This window comes from Lissotriton helveticus, chromosome 2_1, assembly GCF_964261635.1.
Source record: "Lissotriton helveticus chromosome 2_1, aLisHel1.1, whole genome shotgun sequence".
NCBI classification, from domain to species: Eukaryota; Metazoa; Chordata; class Amphibia; order Caudata; family Salamandridae; genus Lissotriton; species Lissotriton helveticus.
Window position 1 is genome coordinate 1971892739 of NC_136059.1, and position 16232 is coordinate 1971908970.

Consider the following 16232-nt stretch of genomic DNA (forward strand, 5'->3'; position numbering starts at 1 on the left):
AAGTAGGTGAATCAAGGACTTCAGTCAGTATATTAGCTTTATACTCTGCCGTTGGAAGAGTTAAATTCAACAAGTCTGCAGCCTTTCTTATGACCACGTGATAAGGTGTCACATCCTTAGAAGGGGCATCAGAAAGAGAGGCCAAATACCAATCAGGGGACAGTTCAAGACCACTAGCCTCTCTCAGATCATTGAAAAGATCCTCAGAATCCTGCAGTTAACCCTCTTCCATCTCTGCATCACGATACCTCTGCTCTTCCAGAACTCTCTGTGCCTCACGCCTCGGCCTTTCCTTCATGAACTAAGTCGACGGATCCAGAATCGACTCTGCCGGAGCCGGCGTCAAGCCCGAAGCCGGGGGACCAGACCGCTGAACACGAGGTCGGATCGGATTCGGCAACGGCGTCGAGGGTGTCGGCGTCGATGGTCTTGGGGTCGAAGGCTTCGGCGTCGAAGGCTTCAGCGGCGCCGAGTAAAGCCAAGGCGGCGTTGGGGCCGGCATAAAAGGCACAGGAGCATAAGACTGGGGGATACCCAGATTGAAGGCTAATGGACCCGTGGGACCAACCGGTGCACCAGAGGGGTACATTGCTCTTGAATAAACTCCATACATCGCATTCAGGAACTGAGTAGGGTCCTGACCTGGAGCAGGAAAAGCTGGATAAGAGCCCACAGGTTGCTCTCGAGGGAGCGGAGTCTTCTTGACTTCGACCTCAACCTCAGGCTGGTGCACCGGGGTCGACGAACCCGCAGGCAACGGAGCCTCTTCTTCTCCTCATCTTCATCTCCCTCACCCTCCTGGTGAGAAGAATGAGTCGGAGCCCGAGAAGGATTCGACATCGGCTTCGGTGAATGAAAAGGCGAATTCACAGGCGAAGCCTCACCTTCGGAAACTTGAACTTCTTGAGTCGGTGCCTCCACTTCTTTGCGAAGTAACTTTACCTGCGACTTAGGTCTCGAGCTCGAGTCCTTTCCAGAATGATGACGAAACTCATGAGATCTCTTCTTGTGCTTCTTCCTTGATGACTTCGAAGCATGCACCGAAGACGACCTCGAGCGTGACTTCGAGCGCGACCTCGACCGACGAGTCCGTGACCTCGACCTCTTCTTGTCCTTCCTGCTCTTCAACTTTGCAACAAGGAGTTTCGCCTCCCTCTCACGGAGAGCCTTAGGATTAATTTTCTTGCAGGATGAACACTCCTCGACGTCATGGTCCAAACTCGAACACCAGATGCAGCACTCGTGCGGATCCATCATAGACATCATCTTGCCTCACTCTCCGCAGGGCTTGAATCCAGTCTTCTTCGTGGACATTTCGACAGAAAGAAGCAAAAGGACACCGAAATGAAACAAATAGTAACAAAGTTACTAACAGCTACAGAGGATCCCTAGAAACCGTTAGCGTCGACGACGCAGAAAAAAGGGAACTGATGTCATCACGCCGGCGTGGGCCTTTTATGGAGTCGGTGACGTCAGCGGAGTCGCGCGCGGTGTCGTGCCTCTGTGACGTCGTCCACTTCGGCGCGAAGCTACAAAAAGAATTTCCGAATGTTGCTGACGCAAGGGGATATTCACAAGGTGAGGAATCCACTGGCAGATGTATCCATCAGAAACACTGCTTAAAAGTTGAATTGGAGTATCTACCAGCCATACACAAAGGTGGACAGCTGGCTGGTCTGTGTAGAAATCACGATGGAAAGAGATCCTTTCACAACAACTCATCCCGGATAATAAATATGTTCAAACCGTTTTCCTTGTATCCTGAAAACAGAAGAAGGAACATCTTGTCTAAGATTGTATGTCAGAAAGTTGGCCTGTTTCTCTGATGTGAGTCTCTAACAGGGAAGTTAGTGATCCTCCATCCACAGGGAAAGTGAAAAATCAAGCCACCCAAGCAACACAAGAAGTTGCTACCTTTTTTAATTCTAATATGCTTTTGCCATCCAGATCTGCAAGTTGAGCATCATTAAGTGATGCAACAATTCGACTGCGAAAGCTTGAAGATCACACGGATGGGAGCCGGTAGCATTACAGGCTGATTGTGTCAAAGGTTGGTGAAATTATTGGGCGGTAGTTGTACTCACACTGATGTGGGCAAGAGAATTGAAAACAGTGCTTAATTTAAACCGGTGGTTGCAGGTTTGCCTCACTGGCACCCAGTTGTGGGAGTTGGCATTTATGTTTCTTCAACACCCTTTGATCCAGAGCAAGAGAGAGAAAAATATAGAGTGTCACGCATACTGGGGCACTCAAGATGGGCCAAAAACACCCTGCAACATCACTGTAACACACGCCTATGTACACACTGGGGTGTAGAGCATTTTTACTTACTGAGTGTTGAGAATACAAGACTGTATCACTTTAGACGTCATCACACAGATGTGTATTTTAAATACTGTATAACACACATGCTCAGATGATACGATACCATACATGCACGGATGATACCAGACCGAACAGCATGTTGGTCAACTAAGTATATAGCCGACAGTTTAAATACTGGTCGGGTTGGCAACCCTTACTACTCACCTAGTATTAGTCTACACAAATGATCAATCCTTTTGCATTGTCCAAATGAGCATTTTACTAGCGTTGCTTACGATTAACTACGATGTGTTTCATTTCCTAATTGTCATTATATCTTGGTAAATTTGTTTATATGTTACACTACTTATTCAGACCCATGTGTCGTGATTCTCAAGTCTTTTATTGGGATTTTATTGTAACAATCATGCATGTATATTTGTAATATTTTTTGCATTATTAACATAAGTTTCCATGTGAGACCACATGTAAAATGTCATTCTAGGTTCTCTCGCACTACAATTGCCGCACCCCTTCAGTGTGTTTGCATGACGGAAGGACAATAAACACTAGCGTAGTTGCACAACTCGTATTCTGAACGCTCTTACCCAGAATTAGCCCACATATATTTTTTACCAGCATAGATCAGGATCGTAGTTGCAATCATAATGAATACACAATAACTATTATTTTGCTTCATGATGAATATGGCACAGTAGTTAATTACATTCATGACAAGACGAGTCTGTCGTTCCCCAACATGACCACAGAGTCATGGAGCTCATCTGAGCTCTTTCCTCGACAGTAAAGTCTTTATACGGCCACGTCTACCCACAGTACTAATAACGCGCGTTTCATGACACACGCTGTCATTGAACCTCGGAAGAAGACGTATAACAGACGGATCGCGCGGAGAGCCCGCATTTGCAACCAAGCTTATTACAGGTATATAAGCATCTTACCCGCCACAGTTTTACTTTTACAACTCCCCGAGTAGATACTAAAATATGCTCATTATCCCCCCCGCTTGTAGCGTTAGGAAGCTCTAGGACAGCCTTTACCCAATGGTGACTATTTCACCAGGCAGAGTTCTTAGGTAAGAAATACTTTATAATTGTTGGGTTGGTTCCCGGCGCTCCCACTCCTGTGCCGAGATTAACCCTCTCAACACATTCTTGCCTTCTAGTCCCTCGCATCTTCTGCATCAACGCTATTTTTGAAACAGAGCCGTGGAGCCGGTTCCATCATCACACGTGCCTGCATACGTCACCCTCACTTGGGGTAGGTGCTCGTACTCAGACGTGGCTGTATTCTATATACCTTAATTTCACTAGCAATGTAAATCCCTAAATCGTTGCTTTCTGTCATCATTCCACATCCGGCTGGGACCCTCGTGAGTTTTTATTTATTTTTTCACCATTGTATCACAGTGCCACCATTTTTCTCAGTAGCAGGGCAGGCCCCCTTCAGGTATTTACACACACAACGTTCTTTGACCAAAGAGTTTCTCTTCTCAACTAGAAACTTTAACACCAGATAGCCCTTAAGCTAATATTATCCCCCCCATTATTTCCTACAGGTGTCCCTACACTGTTCAGTCCTGAGGAGACCCTACATCCCCACAGGGTCGAAACGCCGTCGACAGTACAAAGAGGCAGACCACAATACAACAGTTTCCTACTGTCCAAATTGTTGTTGACCAAATGATACATACATTACATGGTCGCCTCTTCTTTGATGCAACAAATGAAAAATAGAAACTGTCTTTTTATATGCCACAGTAATGTCACTAGAGTAGCGTAGGTTCTTTGATATATTTCACTGGGACACTACAAACAACTATTTATTTATGTATATTTTTGTATGTATATTGTATTAAGTGTTTATGTCTATATAAACAATGCAATGAAATATCATACCAGACACGTTGTGTAGACAGCTTTTTTTTACACCCAGCCCACCCCCTATATTGCCGTTGCGCACTATTTCTACCACAAATCTCTTTGCATTATCCCACAGGAGCTGTTGTTTTCCCACAGTCAACAAGGCACACCTGTGCACATCAGCAAACTTTTGCAACGCTGCCCAGCGGGCTGTGCGGACTGATCTGAAAGGCAGAGTCTGGCCCTACAAACCAGAGAGACCATGTCTGGAGCAAAAGGATTGAAAGTGACAGAGCAGACAAAACTTGATAAGTATGCTCTGCCAAAGCCTACAGAACCCGACCATCACACTAAAGGGAAATCGGTGACCAACCCGGAGGGGGAGCTCCCATAACTCACACTGAAGGATGTAATGGACGTCATCTCGGGGGTTCGCTCATCTCTAGAACAAAGAATGGACACAATCACTCCCGAGATGACGTTCATTAGGGCAGACCTGACGAAAATTGAGGAGAAGGTGAAGCTAATGGAGACTGTTACCACCTGCAAGCCTTTCGTAAATTCGCTGAGGACAAACTAGATGGTTACTAAGGCCACACCAGACAGAATAATGTGCGCATTATTGGGGTATTGAGAAAGCAGAGGGTCCTGCGGCTGATCTATTTGTAGAGGACCTCATACTCAATCACCTTCAACCTAAGGGTTTGTCAACGTTCTTGGTGGTGAAAAGAGCGCATAGAGTCCCCGGAGGTCGGCCGAAACCTGGGGCACCTCCGCGCCTGCTGTTGGTTAAGCTTTTAAATATCAGAGACAGAGATGTTATATTGGAGACCACTAGAGGGGCCCTCCCACTCAGATTTGAAAACTCAGAGATCTCTTTCTTTCCTGACTTTACCATAAATGTTCAAAAACAGCATCGATCATTCCTTGAGGTAAAGAAAAAACTCAGGGACAAAGGGATCAAGTATGCCATGCTATTCCCAGCCCAGCTTCGTGTAGAGGCGGAGGGCAAGGCCTTGTTCTTTGATCACCCGAAGCGGCGGCAGACTGGCTGGAGAGGGGCAAGAGAACACAATGCTCGCTGAGGGGTGGTTTTGAGCTCGTCAACAGTCAGAACTGTCCTAGAGACGTAAGGCAAAATGGTCTCACTCCGTGCACCCAAATGCATAGAATACAACAACTCGCAGCAATCTTCTGAACCCAAAGGGCAATTAATGGTTTCGTTAAAAGTGGTACTATTCATGCGTTTCCTATTTGTTATTGCTTGGCCCACCTAGGAAATCTACAGAGCAACACCGATCGGGGATGGGTCGGGGTGGCGGGGCTTTACACTCCCCTATTTACTTCTTTTAGTTCAGATTTTGGGCGACAGGCACTCTGCATTGTTTGAGGGATAGGCAGTTTTAGGCCCGTAGTGCAGGGGAGCAGGGAGGGGGTAGTTTGGTCGAGATAGGGTTAATTCAGTTCTTTTCAGAGAGGGCGACTTCTACTACTAGCAGACAAGAGAGGGGATGCGATGTCTACAGCCACACTAATGAACACACACTGGGACAAACGCTTTAGGTTCCTAAGTTGGAATGTCAACGGGCTGGGGGACAAGGTGAAACGTAGCATTGTTTTGCAATATATCAAACGACATGCACCGGATGTCGTACTAGTCGCACACTCTGGTTTCACCACGGGTTCTAGGGGGTGGGCATCATGATTAAAAAGTATTTTCCATTATCCATACAACAATCCTGGGCTGACGAGATGGGCAGATATGTAGCGGTCTCTGGGCAGTGGGAGGGGAAACCACTCACACTACTGGCTGTATGTGTCCCACGGGACTACAGGGACTTTAAAGACCTAGGCTGTCCCTCTGGGAAGGCTACCTAGTCATGGGTGGAGACCTTAACGCAGTGGTATCGGGCTTCCTTGACCGCCATCCCCAGCGTGAAATAGGCCCATCACACAGATGGCTCCCGGACTTCCTAGAGGCACTGGGTCGTGCAGACGCTTGGAGAGTGCACCACCCTGAAAGCATCCAACACACCTTCCACTCAGACGCACATAATAGTCTATCCCGTATCGATTATCTCCTTGTTCCAGCAGCCCAAATAGGTACCATTCAGGAGATTAAACACATGGTGCGGGGTATCGCCGACCAATCCCCTTTATGGATGGAGCTAGTCCTTGGGGAGGCAAAGGTGGGAAGAATAGCACCAATCAATCCCTGGTACCTTTGAAACCCCGTGGTCAAAAATGCACTCTTACAAACTATCGATAATTATTTAATGGAAAATAAAGACTCGGTGCGATCAGCCCAGACCTTGTGGGAAGTCTTCAAAACAGTACTAAGGGGGCAGGAGCTTTCGCTGATTGCAGGTGTGTGAAAAGAAAACCCAAAAGATTTAGTTTGTTTGCAGAATGAGATCCTCCTGCTGGAGGAGGAGAAAGAGGGAGCGGTGACGCACAAGAGACAACATGCTCTGAAACTTAAAAGAGAAGAGTACAAATCTGTAGCCACAGACATGGCCAAGAAGTTAGGCAGAGACAAGGATGGGTGACTGTATGACTTGGGAGACAAAGCTGGTAAGCTGCTTGCCTGGTTAGATAAGAATGAGATGGCGAATAGACTGGTACCTGAATTATCAGAAGAGTTGGGTGAGACAGTAACGGATCCTCAAGAAATAGCCAATGAGTATGCTAAGCACTATCCCTCTATCTACCAGACGAGCTCCACGCTAACGGAGGACTCCCCCTCCCCCCCCCAGCTCTCCTTGCCGATATTCAGCTTCCCACACTATCCACAGGTGAGATGAGCTACATAGTGACTTTACCAATGACGAAATTGCCCAGGCAATTAGAAACCAGCAGTCAGGCAAGGCCCTCGGCCCTAACGGCCTACCCATTGAGTTGTAGAAGTTGAAGCCAGATGCAATTGCCCCACACCTGCGGGCCATGCTTAAGGAGAGTCGAGAGTTCAGAATGCTTCCGCACGACCAAAGAGTAACATTAGTTACAATCCACTAAGTAGGTAAACCCAGACACAGATGTGCATTATAAAGGACTATTTCTTTACTAAACGCAGAGCCTAAAATACTAGCTAAACTAATGGCGACTCACCTGACCCAAGTGATAAGTGCTTTGGTACATCCTGACAATCAGGCTTTATGCCTAAACGAAACACCGCGCTAAACTTGAGGAGATTGCATGGGGTTCTGGTACGATAGGACACGATCCAGGAAACTGTGGTGATGGTCTCGTTAGACGCCACAATGGCATTCGACACCACTGAGTGGCCATACGTGTTTGCAATTTGGCAAAGATGGGTTTTGGACCCAACTTTATTGGTTGGATATGTCTCCTGTACACAGAACCCTTGGCACAAGTTGTAGTCCACAACAAAAAGTTGGTGGTGTTTGAGTTGGGCCGTGGTACTCGCCAGGGTTGTCCATTCTCCCCTTTACTCTCACTCTGGAGCCGTTGGCAGCATGGATCCGTAGAGATCCAATAATCCGCAGACTGAAGTGGTCTCAAACAAGGGAAGACCGCATATCTCTCTATGTAGACGATATCCTGTTGTACCTTGCGTCCAAAAAAACATCGCTGCATAGAGTGCTTAACATATTCACAACCTTCGGGAAATATTCATGGTACACAATCAACTGGAGTAAGTCTGTGCTCTATGTCCTCAGTGGAGAGCTCCCCGCTCTGCTTCGGGGATGTCCTGTTCAAGTGGTAAGGGAGGGCTTCCAACACCTGGGTATTTAAATCACGTCCGCCCAGCAGAGACTGAAGTGGGATCTGGACAGCTGGAAGGTGCTCCCCACTCTCCTTGTTGGGCAGAGCAACTCTGTTCAAAATGATGTGGCTACCACGGTTCCTCTATGTGCTCCAAAATTTTCCAGATCCAGTCCCGGGGTGGTATTTTAAAGATATTGAAGGCCTCCAGTGGGAGTTGCTCTGGGATGGACGACCTGCATAGCTTTGCAAAAACGAACTCTGAATTGGTATGATGGCGGGATCGCGCTCCCGGATATTAAAAAATACTATTGGGCGGCCCATCTCACTGCAATTGAATATTGTACATACCGCAGCTGGGATGACCCAGGTCATAGGATGGACAAACGGCTACTGCCAGGTGGTACTTATAATACGGCCCTCTATGCCAGGCCCCAAAAATGTCCCATCACGGGACCAACCAAACACTCTGTACAGATATGACATGCTGTCAATCGAAGCTTGGGGTGGGACCGGAAAAATCGCTGGGGCTACATTGTCTTAACAATAGTTTAGAAGTAGGAGTCCCACAGGCAGCGCGTGCAGTGTCTCTACACACACGCGGGATTCAATGCAAAGTCAATGGGAACTTAGAAGTTAGATTTAGAAGGATTTAGGACACTTCCGGTTTAGCTAGGAGGAAACAACTAGAGACTTAGACACTTGGATAGTCAATTCCCTTGGGAGCACCGAAGTACTCGCGTTACCTCACCCACGGACGGCGGGTGCATAGGTGTGAAGATGTGTCGGATTTCGGCGTTGGATTCTATGGAGACCTGAAGAAAAGAGGCTGCAGGCGACGAGGAGGAAGATGTCCGGGTGGATCCAAGGGTGGATCGAGGATGAAGAGGACCTGAGAGCAGAGGGGACAGAGTCTGGGTCACTAGCCAGTGACCGGGTGGAACCAGGAAGGAACCAGACGACGTCGAGGAGCAATCAGGTGCTGTCTTGAAGCTTGTCTTGGGAGCCACGTGGACCAGGAGGCGTCGACAATGACCAGGTGCTGGAGACGGACTGTCCCACGAAGGATCTCGCAGATGGAGGGGTCGACTTCCGGATTGGAGTCAACAAGCCTTGGCAAAGGCAGCCCACGCAGGATACAACAAAGGCTTCTGGTGCAGACCAGCAAGGTCTGAGGTGCTTCACCTTTGCAGGGAAGCAAGGGCCAGTCTGGAGCAACCAGACCAGTGATGTGGTTTAAAAGGTTTGTCGTCACAGAGGCTACTAGCTAACGGGCCAGCAACCGGACAACGCGTCGAGCAGAACAAAAGCAGAAGGGCCCCACGCAGAACTCGTTGAGTATGGGGGGGCTGATCTTAGTTGCAGATGGAGCTCGGGATCGGGGTTTCTCAATCCCCAGTGCACAGCTTCGAGGATACCTCAGGAGCTGCACAGGTAGCAAGTTGCAGGCTTTCCAAGATGTCCGGTCCCACGTGTCTCGTCGCCTCCACGGATCCCAGCTGTGCTGCAGTCGTGAAGAGAGGGTCAGAGAGGTCTGGAAGTCTGGGTCTTGTCAGGCTCTGTGCTCGGGTTCCGGCAGAAACGTCGACAAAGCAAGCCGTTGATTTGCTGGATGGTGCCTGGTTGCCCAGGGTCGTCACTCCTTGACCACAAGGGAGATTCTTCAGTCTTCAGCTTCAGCATAAAGTCTCAGGACTCGGCTCCTACCTTTATACAACTAAAAGGGGCTGGATTACTTTCTAGGTCCCTCCTATGGGTGGGACCAGGAAGGGGGGTGGTTACACCCCCTTTCCTCTGTCCAGTTTCACGCCAGGGCTGGGGTGCCCAAGCAACCGGTTTGAACCGGGGTATGCATGGAGCACCTAGGGTGCTCCAGGCAGTGTCTCAGTCTATTCAGCCCTCCCTGTCCCAATACACAAAGTCCTGTCTGGGGTGGTGCTCGCACCTCCCTAGGCAGGAAACCTATTGTCCAAACCTCCGTGACTGGAAGGAATCACAGCAGCAGGAGGTCAGACTTGTGTCGGTGGCAGCAGTGTCCATTTTGTGACGCTGGGGCTCTGGTTACTTTTAACCGGGATAGTCAGCAACAACATGTCTTCTCCCTCCTAGAAGGGTGGAATGCTACCCCCGTCGTCAGAATTGGTGAGGGGGTAGTATTCCAAAGCGTACGACACCTTACACAACATGTTTTGATAAAGCCAAACTAGAGTTAGCATTTAACCGCGAGGTTCATAATGCACTTAAGAGTATATGGTATGGCAATATCATAGAACAGCTATAAGGACATGGTTCCGAAAGCTGCAGACAGGCTCAGCTCATGCTAGAGCACCATCTCACACATAACCAAGCACTCTGCCTCCAGGATTTTTAAGGCCTGCCATAGGAGTGACTTATAGGTTACCATGTGTCTATATATAGGTAGGTATAGGAATACCATACCTAAGCAAGGGGTGATTACACGACCTTGCCCCAGCTGAGTGATCAGCCAGTTGTGTCTATTTGAGTGGCCAGCCAGGGGTGGCATAATACATGCTGCAGCCCCTGGTAGGACTTGGTTACACCTATGCCCTGAGTACCTATGCCACTTCTACAGGGGCTGCCAAGGTGAACCAATTCCCAATCGTGTATGCACCTAGAGTACATGGTGTAAATTTAGAGAGAGTGCATCTGGGCTGTGGGTCTAATTAGCAGGCCCACAGTCACATCTAAGTCGAAAACCAGTAAAGCAAAGCAAAAAGTGGGGGTGACCATAGGAAGCAGACCCTACTCTCCTACACTCACTCAGGCTACTCCTCTGTGGGACTCGGAACAATTGGGTACCCTGAGGACCACAAAGGGGTTTGACAAGTGGGATCTGATCAGGACCATAAAGATTGGAGACCTGTGGGAAAAGGTTGAGGTCATCACGTTTACATATTTGCAACAGGAACACGAGCTGGCCGTTACATAACATTTTCGGTACTTACAGGTGAGGCATGTGCTAACATGATGTCTGCCAAAGGGCGACTCCTCCCCCAGAGTCCTCGCCGTTGGAGGACAGACTGCTTGATGGCTATTTACCAATGAAAGCAATATCCCTGACTTATAACAAGTTGGTTAACAACACCCTGGATCTCCTCAAACTGGTCAAAGACCTCTGGGAGAGTGACGGGCTGGAGCTTGATGATGAGGAACGGCAGGAAGCAGTGACCTTTCCCCATGAGGTTGCAGTCTCTTCCAGATTGCGGCTGGTACAACTCAAGAGCCTTCACAAAATATATATCACGGGGCCTCAGCTCATCAGAATGGGTAAAGCAGAGGAGGGACTGTGCAAAAGGTAGTGGGGCCTTGTAGGTTCATTCATGCATATTGTGTGGGAATGGGTACATATTCAAAGTTACTGGAAGGGAGTCCATGATTGCATTGGTAAGGTCCTTGGGTTACGTATTGGACTCAAAGCCAAAAGATATCTCCTGAATGTCTGGGAACCCACCAACTTAAACAATAAGGACACAATATGGGTCACTCTGGGTCTGATGGTGGCCAAATGAAACGTAGCTCAATTGTGGGGTTCCGGGGTATCGCCCAGGGTTGAGGCCTGGAGAGACCATATGGACAGGTGTATGACTACAGAAAGAACTGTATACGTAGCGCGTGGGTGCCTTCAAAAATGGTCTTCTATATGGAGCAAATGGAATGCATAGCGTGGCAATATTTGTATGCCACTATGTACCCCCTCTCATGAAGATACTGTGACGCCTTAGATGTGGTAAATCAACACTCATGGTATATAGTATATGATGAAACTGTCTATGTATGGATATTTGATTTTGGCATCATCTCTTCAACATGTGTTTAAACAAATGTCGACACTCTATTGTTCGATAAAAAGAAATAAAGAAAAATATTACTGCATTTCTGAAAAAACGTAAACATTTTATAGAGACACAATTAAACATTATTATAGTTATGCAAAAACATGTTCACAATGAATGCGGACTTACAAGTCTTAACAGCCAGGCAAGCACAAAACTTGCTGTTGAGTAATGAGTGCCATAATGAAACTTTGGCACTTGGTCATCCTCCCACGTTTCGTACCGCTCTGCGAAGAAGGCTGCTCTCTTTGGGTTTAAAGCTCCAACAGGCTGAGGAAAAATATGACAAACACTGCATGAAACATATATCAAGTATTCATGCCATTTTCTGCAACTAAACCCCCTGTTATACAATATAACGTGATGGACCTGAGGCCTACGTCTAGGTGGATAAGGTCACACTTGGTTACAGCCCACTGAAATCAATTTGACGTCCAAGAAGACATCTACCTAAAGGCTCTAGAAACTATGGCAGACGATTGAGTAAAGGATCCTTTTTGCCCAATGAAGCTGTATCACTTCTAGATTTATATTTAAAACAAACACTGAGTTAACTTAACTTCTGTGCATGTCAGCGTGCGCCATTAATCAAGCACTGCAAGATTTATACTAGCTCCTGCTGGACTGGTGTATAGCTCTCCTGACCTCCGCTTTTACACCAACAAACTGACCAGTAAACATTCACTTGGAAAAAAGGGTCAACAACGTCTTTGCTGTGTAGCAGCTAAGCAGCTTTATCACAAAACGACGAGGCGGTACAATATGCACTATCGCTTTAAGCTGATAGTGACAGCAGAAACAAGAAAGGATGACATAACGGTATGTCGTCACTGCTATTATAAAACACCCCATCCTACAGCAAACGCCCTTTCTTATTACGTACTCGGTGCGAGCTTGTTCAATCTCTTCTTTTCCATTGTTCTACCTGTTTTCTTCAAGACACCCCTTTCCTCTTGCATCCTTCTATTTATTTATACTTATGTTAAACCTTCTTTCTCTCCGTGCACCTTTGTATTTCAAAATGTTTTATTTGCCCCCTTTGTGGTCTTTTGGGCAGAGTGCTTCACATTTTGATTCTATATCACCACAGAAACCCTGTAACTTGCGAGAGTGGTGAGGGTGTACTGGTGGCGCAGTGTTGAGACTTTCTTTACTTCTCCAAGACAGACTGAGATTGTATCCGTCAGGGGCCCCATTCTACATAACCTAATTTTTTTGACGCTTTCTAGCACAATACCAGAAAAAAAGAGTGCTCAACCTAGTAATTTTATTCTAGTAAGTGAAGGGACTTGATGTAGGTAAGGTTACTAAAAAAGTTAAGGGACTTGATGTAGGTAGGTTACTTTAAAAAAAAATTAGGAGCAATATATGAACAAAATATACGGGAGATATATTTGTGAATGTGAAGGAGAGGGGCTTCTTGGTTGAAAATCTATCAGGCATCCCAAGTCCCTTATTTGTTAAGAAGCAAGTAGGCGCAGCTTGCTTACAAATCCTCAACCCTATAGAGTACCCCTTTTATAATGCCTGAGGCAACCTTCAATGAGTATAGATACCCCATTTCTCCCAATTACTCATAGGCAGTTTAAATAATCCATTAAGGACTTTAGCACTCATATCCAGTCATCTTTGACACAGCCCAGGAGACACTAGCGTCCACCTGGAGCTTTTCTCTTTCTGGTGCTTCTCTTTCTTCCACAGCTCCAAACCTAGCCTCTCAGACCAGTAGGGGCGTTTTAAAAATAACGAGAACGTAATATAGTTTTAATGATGTGCAGAACTTAACGTATGCGCTTTAATAAAAAACAATGCGCTTCACTGAATTAATTTTTTTACTAGGCAACCATATTTAATCGTATTAGTCCTCAAATGGCTAAAGTAATACTGACTGACAAGCTGACTTGACTACAAACTCTAAATGTGCATAAAATGTTTATTTCTTAACCTTTCCAAGAACATGTTTTTTATAAAAAATAATAGTTGCAAACATGTTTTCATATATCCCCACAGAATGTTTCCACTTATACAAAGTTCACTGATAACAAATAATTAGTCTTTCAAAATGTCAGTGAAGAACAAGTTACTTACCTTAGGTAACGATGTATCTGTAGGAGACAAATGTAATTATAGATTCCTTACCTTCGAATTACCCTCAGGCGTCAGACTAGATCAGGAGAAATTGTTTCTTAGCAGTACCCCTGCGCGTAGATAGGTGGCATCGCTCGACTCCGCGTTTGTTATCGTGGTCGCCAGGATGACGTCACGGTGTCTACTTAGATGCGGCCCCTGCATGCTGATGTCAGTTCTGACACTACTTTCCACGCCAGAAGCACAGAGCCATGCAAGACACTCACCACTGGTGCACACAAATAGGCCCCTGAAAAGGAGTCCCCATCCCTAGTTTGCAGAACGGGGGGAGGATGGGTGCGGCAGTAAGGAATCTATAACTACATATGTTTCCTGCAGATACATTTGAAACAGACCGTAGTGATATATTCCTTACCTTAGAATAAATACCCCAGCAATGCAAACCCCAGTGACAGGTCTGCAAACCAGTTCACACCAGGAAGTCCGGTAGTCTCTCCGGTCTTGGCTGTCCAGGCAGTAATGCTTTGTGAATGTGTGCAAGGATGCCTATGTGGCCGCCTGGCAGATGTCAACCAATGGAACACCACATCAAAGGGCAGTAGTGGCTGCCGTCGCCCTGGTAGAGTGGACACGTAGTCCTACTGGAGGTTCATTTTTTGCCAAAGAACAGCAGATCTTAATGGATAAGATAACCCGTCAAGAGATGGTACGTTTGTGCACTGCTTAGCCTTTCTTGGTGCCCACATAACCCATGAAGAGTTGATCGTCCACCCGGAAATCTTTAGTGCGGTCAAAGTAGGACCGCACATGTTTTTGGTCCAGACGGTGGAGTCTCTCCTCCTCTTTGGAAGGGTGTGGAGGCGGGAAGAAGGTGGGCAATGTGATGGTCTGGCCTATGTTGAAAGAGGTAACCACTTTGGGCAGGAAAGGAGGCCTAGTACGAAGGACCACTTTGTTTGGATGAAGAGCAAGAACGGGAGGTTTGGAAGAAAGAGCTTGAAGCTCACTCACCCTGTGAGCAGAAGTGATGGCAAGCAAAAAAGGAGTTTTCAAAGTAAGAAGACGAAGAGGACAATTATGTAGTGGCTCAAAGGGAACACACATAAGATAGGCGAGAACAAGATTCAATTCCCAATGGGGCATTACGAAAGGAGGAGGAGGAAAGAGATGAGGAATGCTCTTCAGAAATCTGTTAACACTAATGGACTTGAAAAGAGAAGGCTGATCAGGAAGGTGAAGAAAGACCGAAATGGCAGAAAGATAGCCTTTAAAGGTGCCCAGAGCAGAACCCTGCTGGGCCAAAGAAAGAATGAGGAGGAGAACCTCAGGAAGAGGGGCAGAAAGGGAACCCACAGCCATCTCTGCGCACCATGCCACACATTTGTTCCATCTAAAGGCGTATACTATTTTAGTGGAGGGACGCCTGGCTGCCAGGATGACGTTACAGACTTCGGGAGGAAGGTTGAAAGCTGTCAACTGTTGCTGCTCAATCTCCAAGTAAGGAGGTGGAGGCTGGACAGGCTCAGGTGGAGAACCGTCCCCTGCTGCTGTGACAGAAGATCCTCCCGAAGGAGCAGTCCGATAGGAGGATCAATGGCCATTCTCAAGAGCTCGGGGCACCAGACTCTTCGCGCCCAGTCAGGAGCCACTAGAAGGACTTGGGCCTGGCCACGCTTGATGATCTTCAGCACTCTTGCTAGAAGTGGTACAGGTGGAAAGGAGGCTGCAATTCCACTCGCAACGAAAGGCGTCGCAGAGCGAGTGCCACTTTGGAAACTCCAACGCGCAGAACTGCTGATCTTGCACTTTCTCTTCGGTCGCCGGTAGATCTAACCAAGGCTCTCCCCACTGCTGAAAGGGACCTTGCACCACCTCAGAGTGAAGACTCCATTTGTGATCCATCATGCACTGGAGGCTGAGTTAGTCCGCCCTGGCATTCAGGGAACCTGCCAGGTGTTGAACCAGGAACATGCCCTGATGTTTCAGCCATGCATAAAGGCGGAGAACCTTTGGACAGTGTCCATGACCCCACCCCACCCTGTTTATTGCAGTACCACATGGCGGTTGTGTTGTCCGTGAACACCTGCACTACTCTACCTTTGACAGAAGGAAAGAATGCCTTCAGTTCAAGACAGATCGTCCAAAGCTCCAGAAGACTGATGTGGAGCAAGGACTCCGCCGAAGACAAGAGACCTCTGATCTCTGCTTCTCCCATGTGGCCACCTCATCTCAAGAGTGATGCATCCATCACCACTGTGAACTATGGTTGGTAAAGGGAGAGGGATCGTCGCTGATCTAATCTTGGTTCGTGAGCCACCACTGCAACTGACTCGCAGTCCCCTCAGACATCTTGATGACATCGGAAAGATTCCCCTAA

At 47.3% G+C, this 16232-nt stretch overlaps 1 protein-coding gene across 2 annotated transcripts in view; it reads right to left on the bottom strand.

Moving 5' to 3' along the window:
* LRBA (LPS responsive beige-like anchor protein) overlaps positions 1 to 16232 on the bottom strand; it is a 2244423-nt gene that overhangs the window by 511530 nt on the left and 1716661 nt on the right. For both annotated transcript variants that reach the window (XM_078676915.1, XM_078676916.1), the window contains exon 45: positions 11897 to 12037. In XM_078676915.1, the coding sequence (XP_078533041.1) occupies positions 11897 to 12037 (141 nt within the window). The remainder of the gene's footprint in view (positions 1 to 11896; positions 12038 to 16232) is intronic.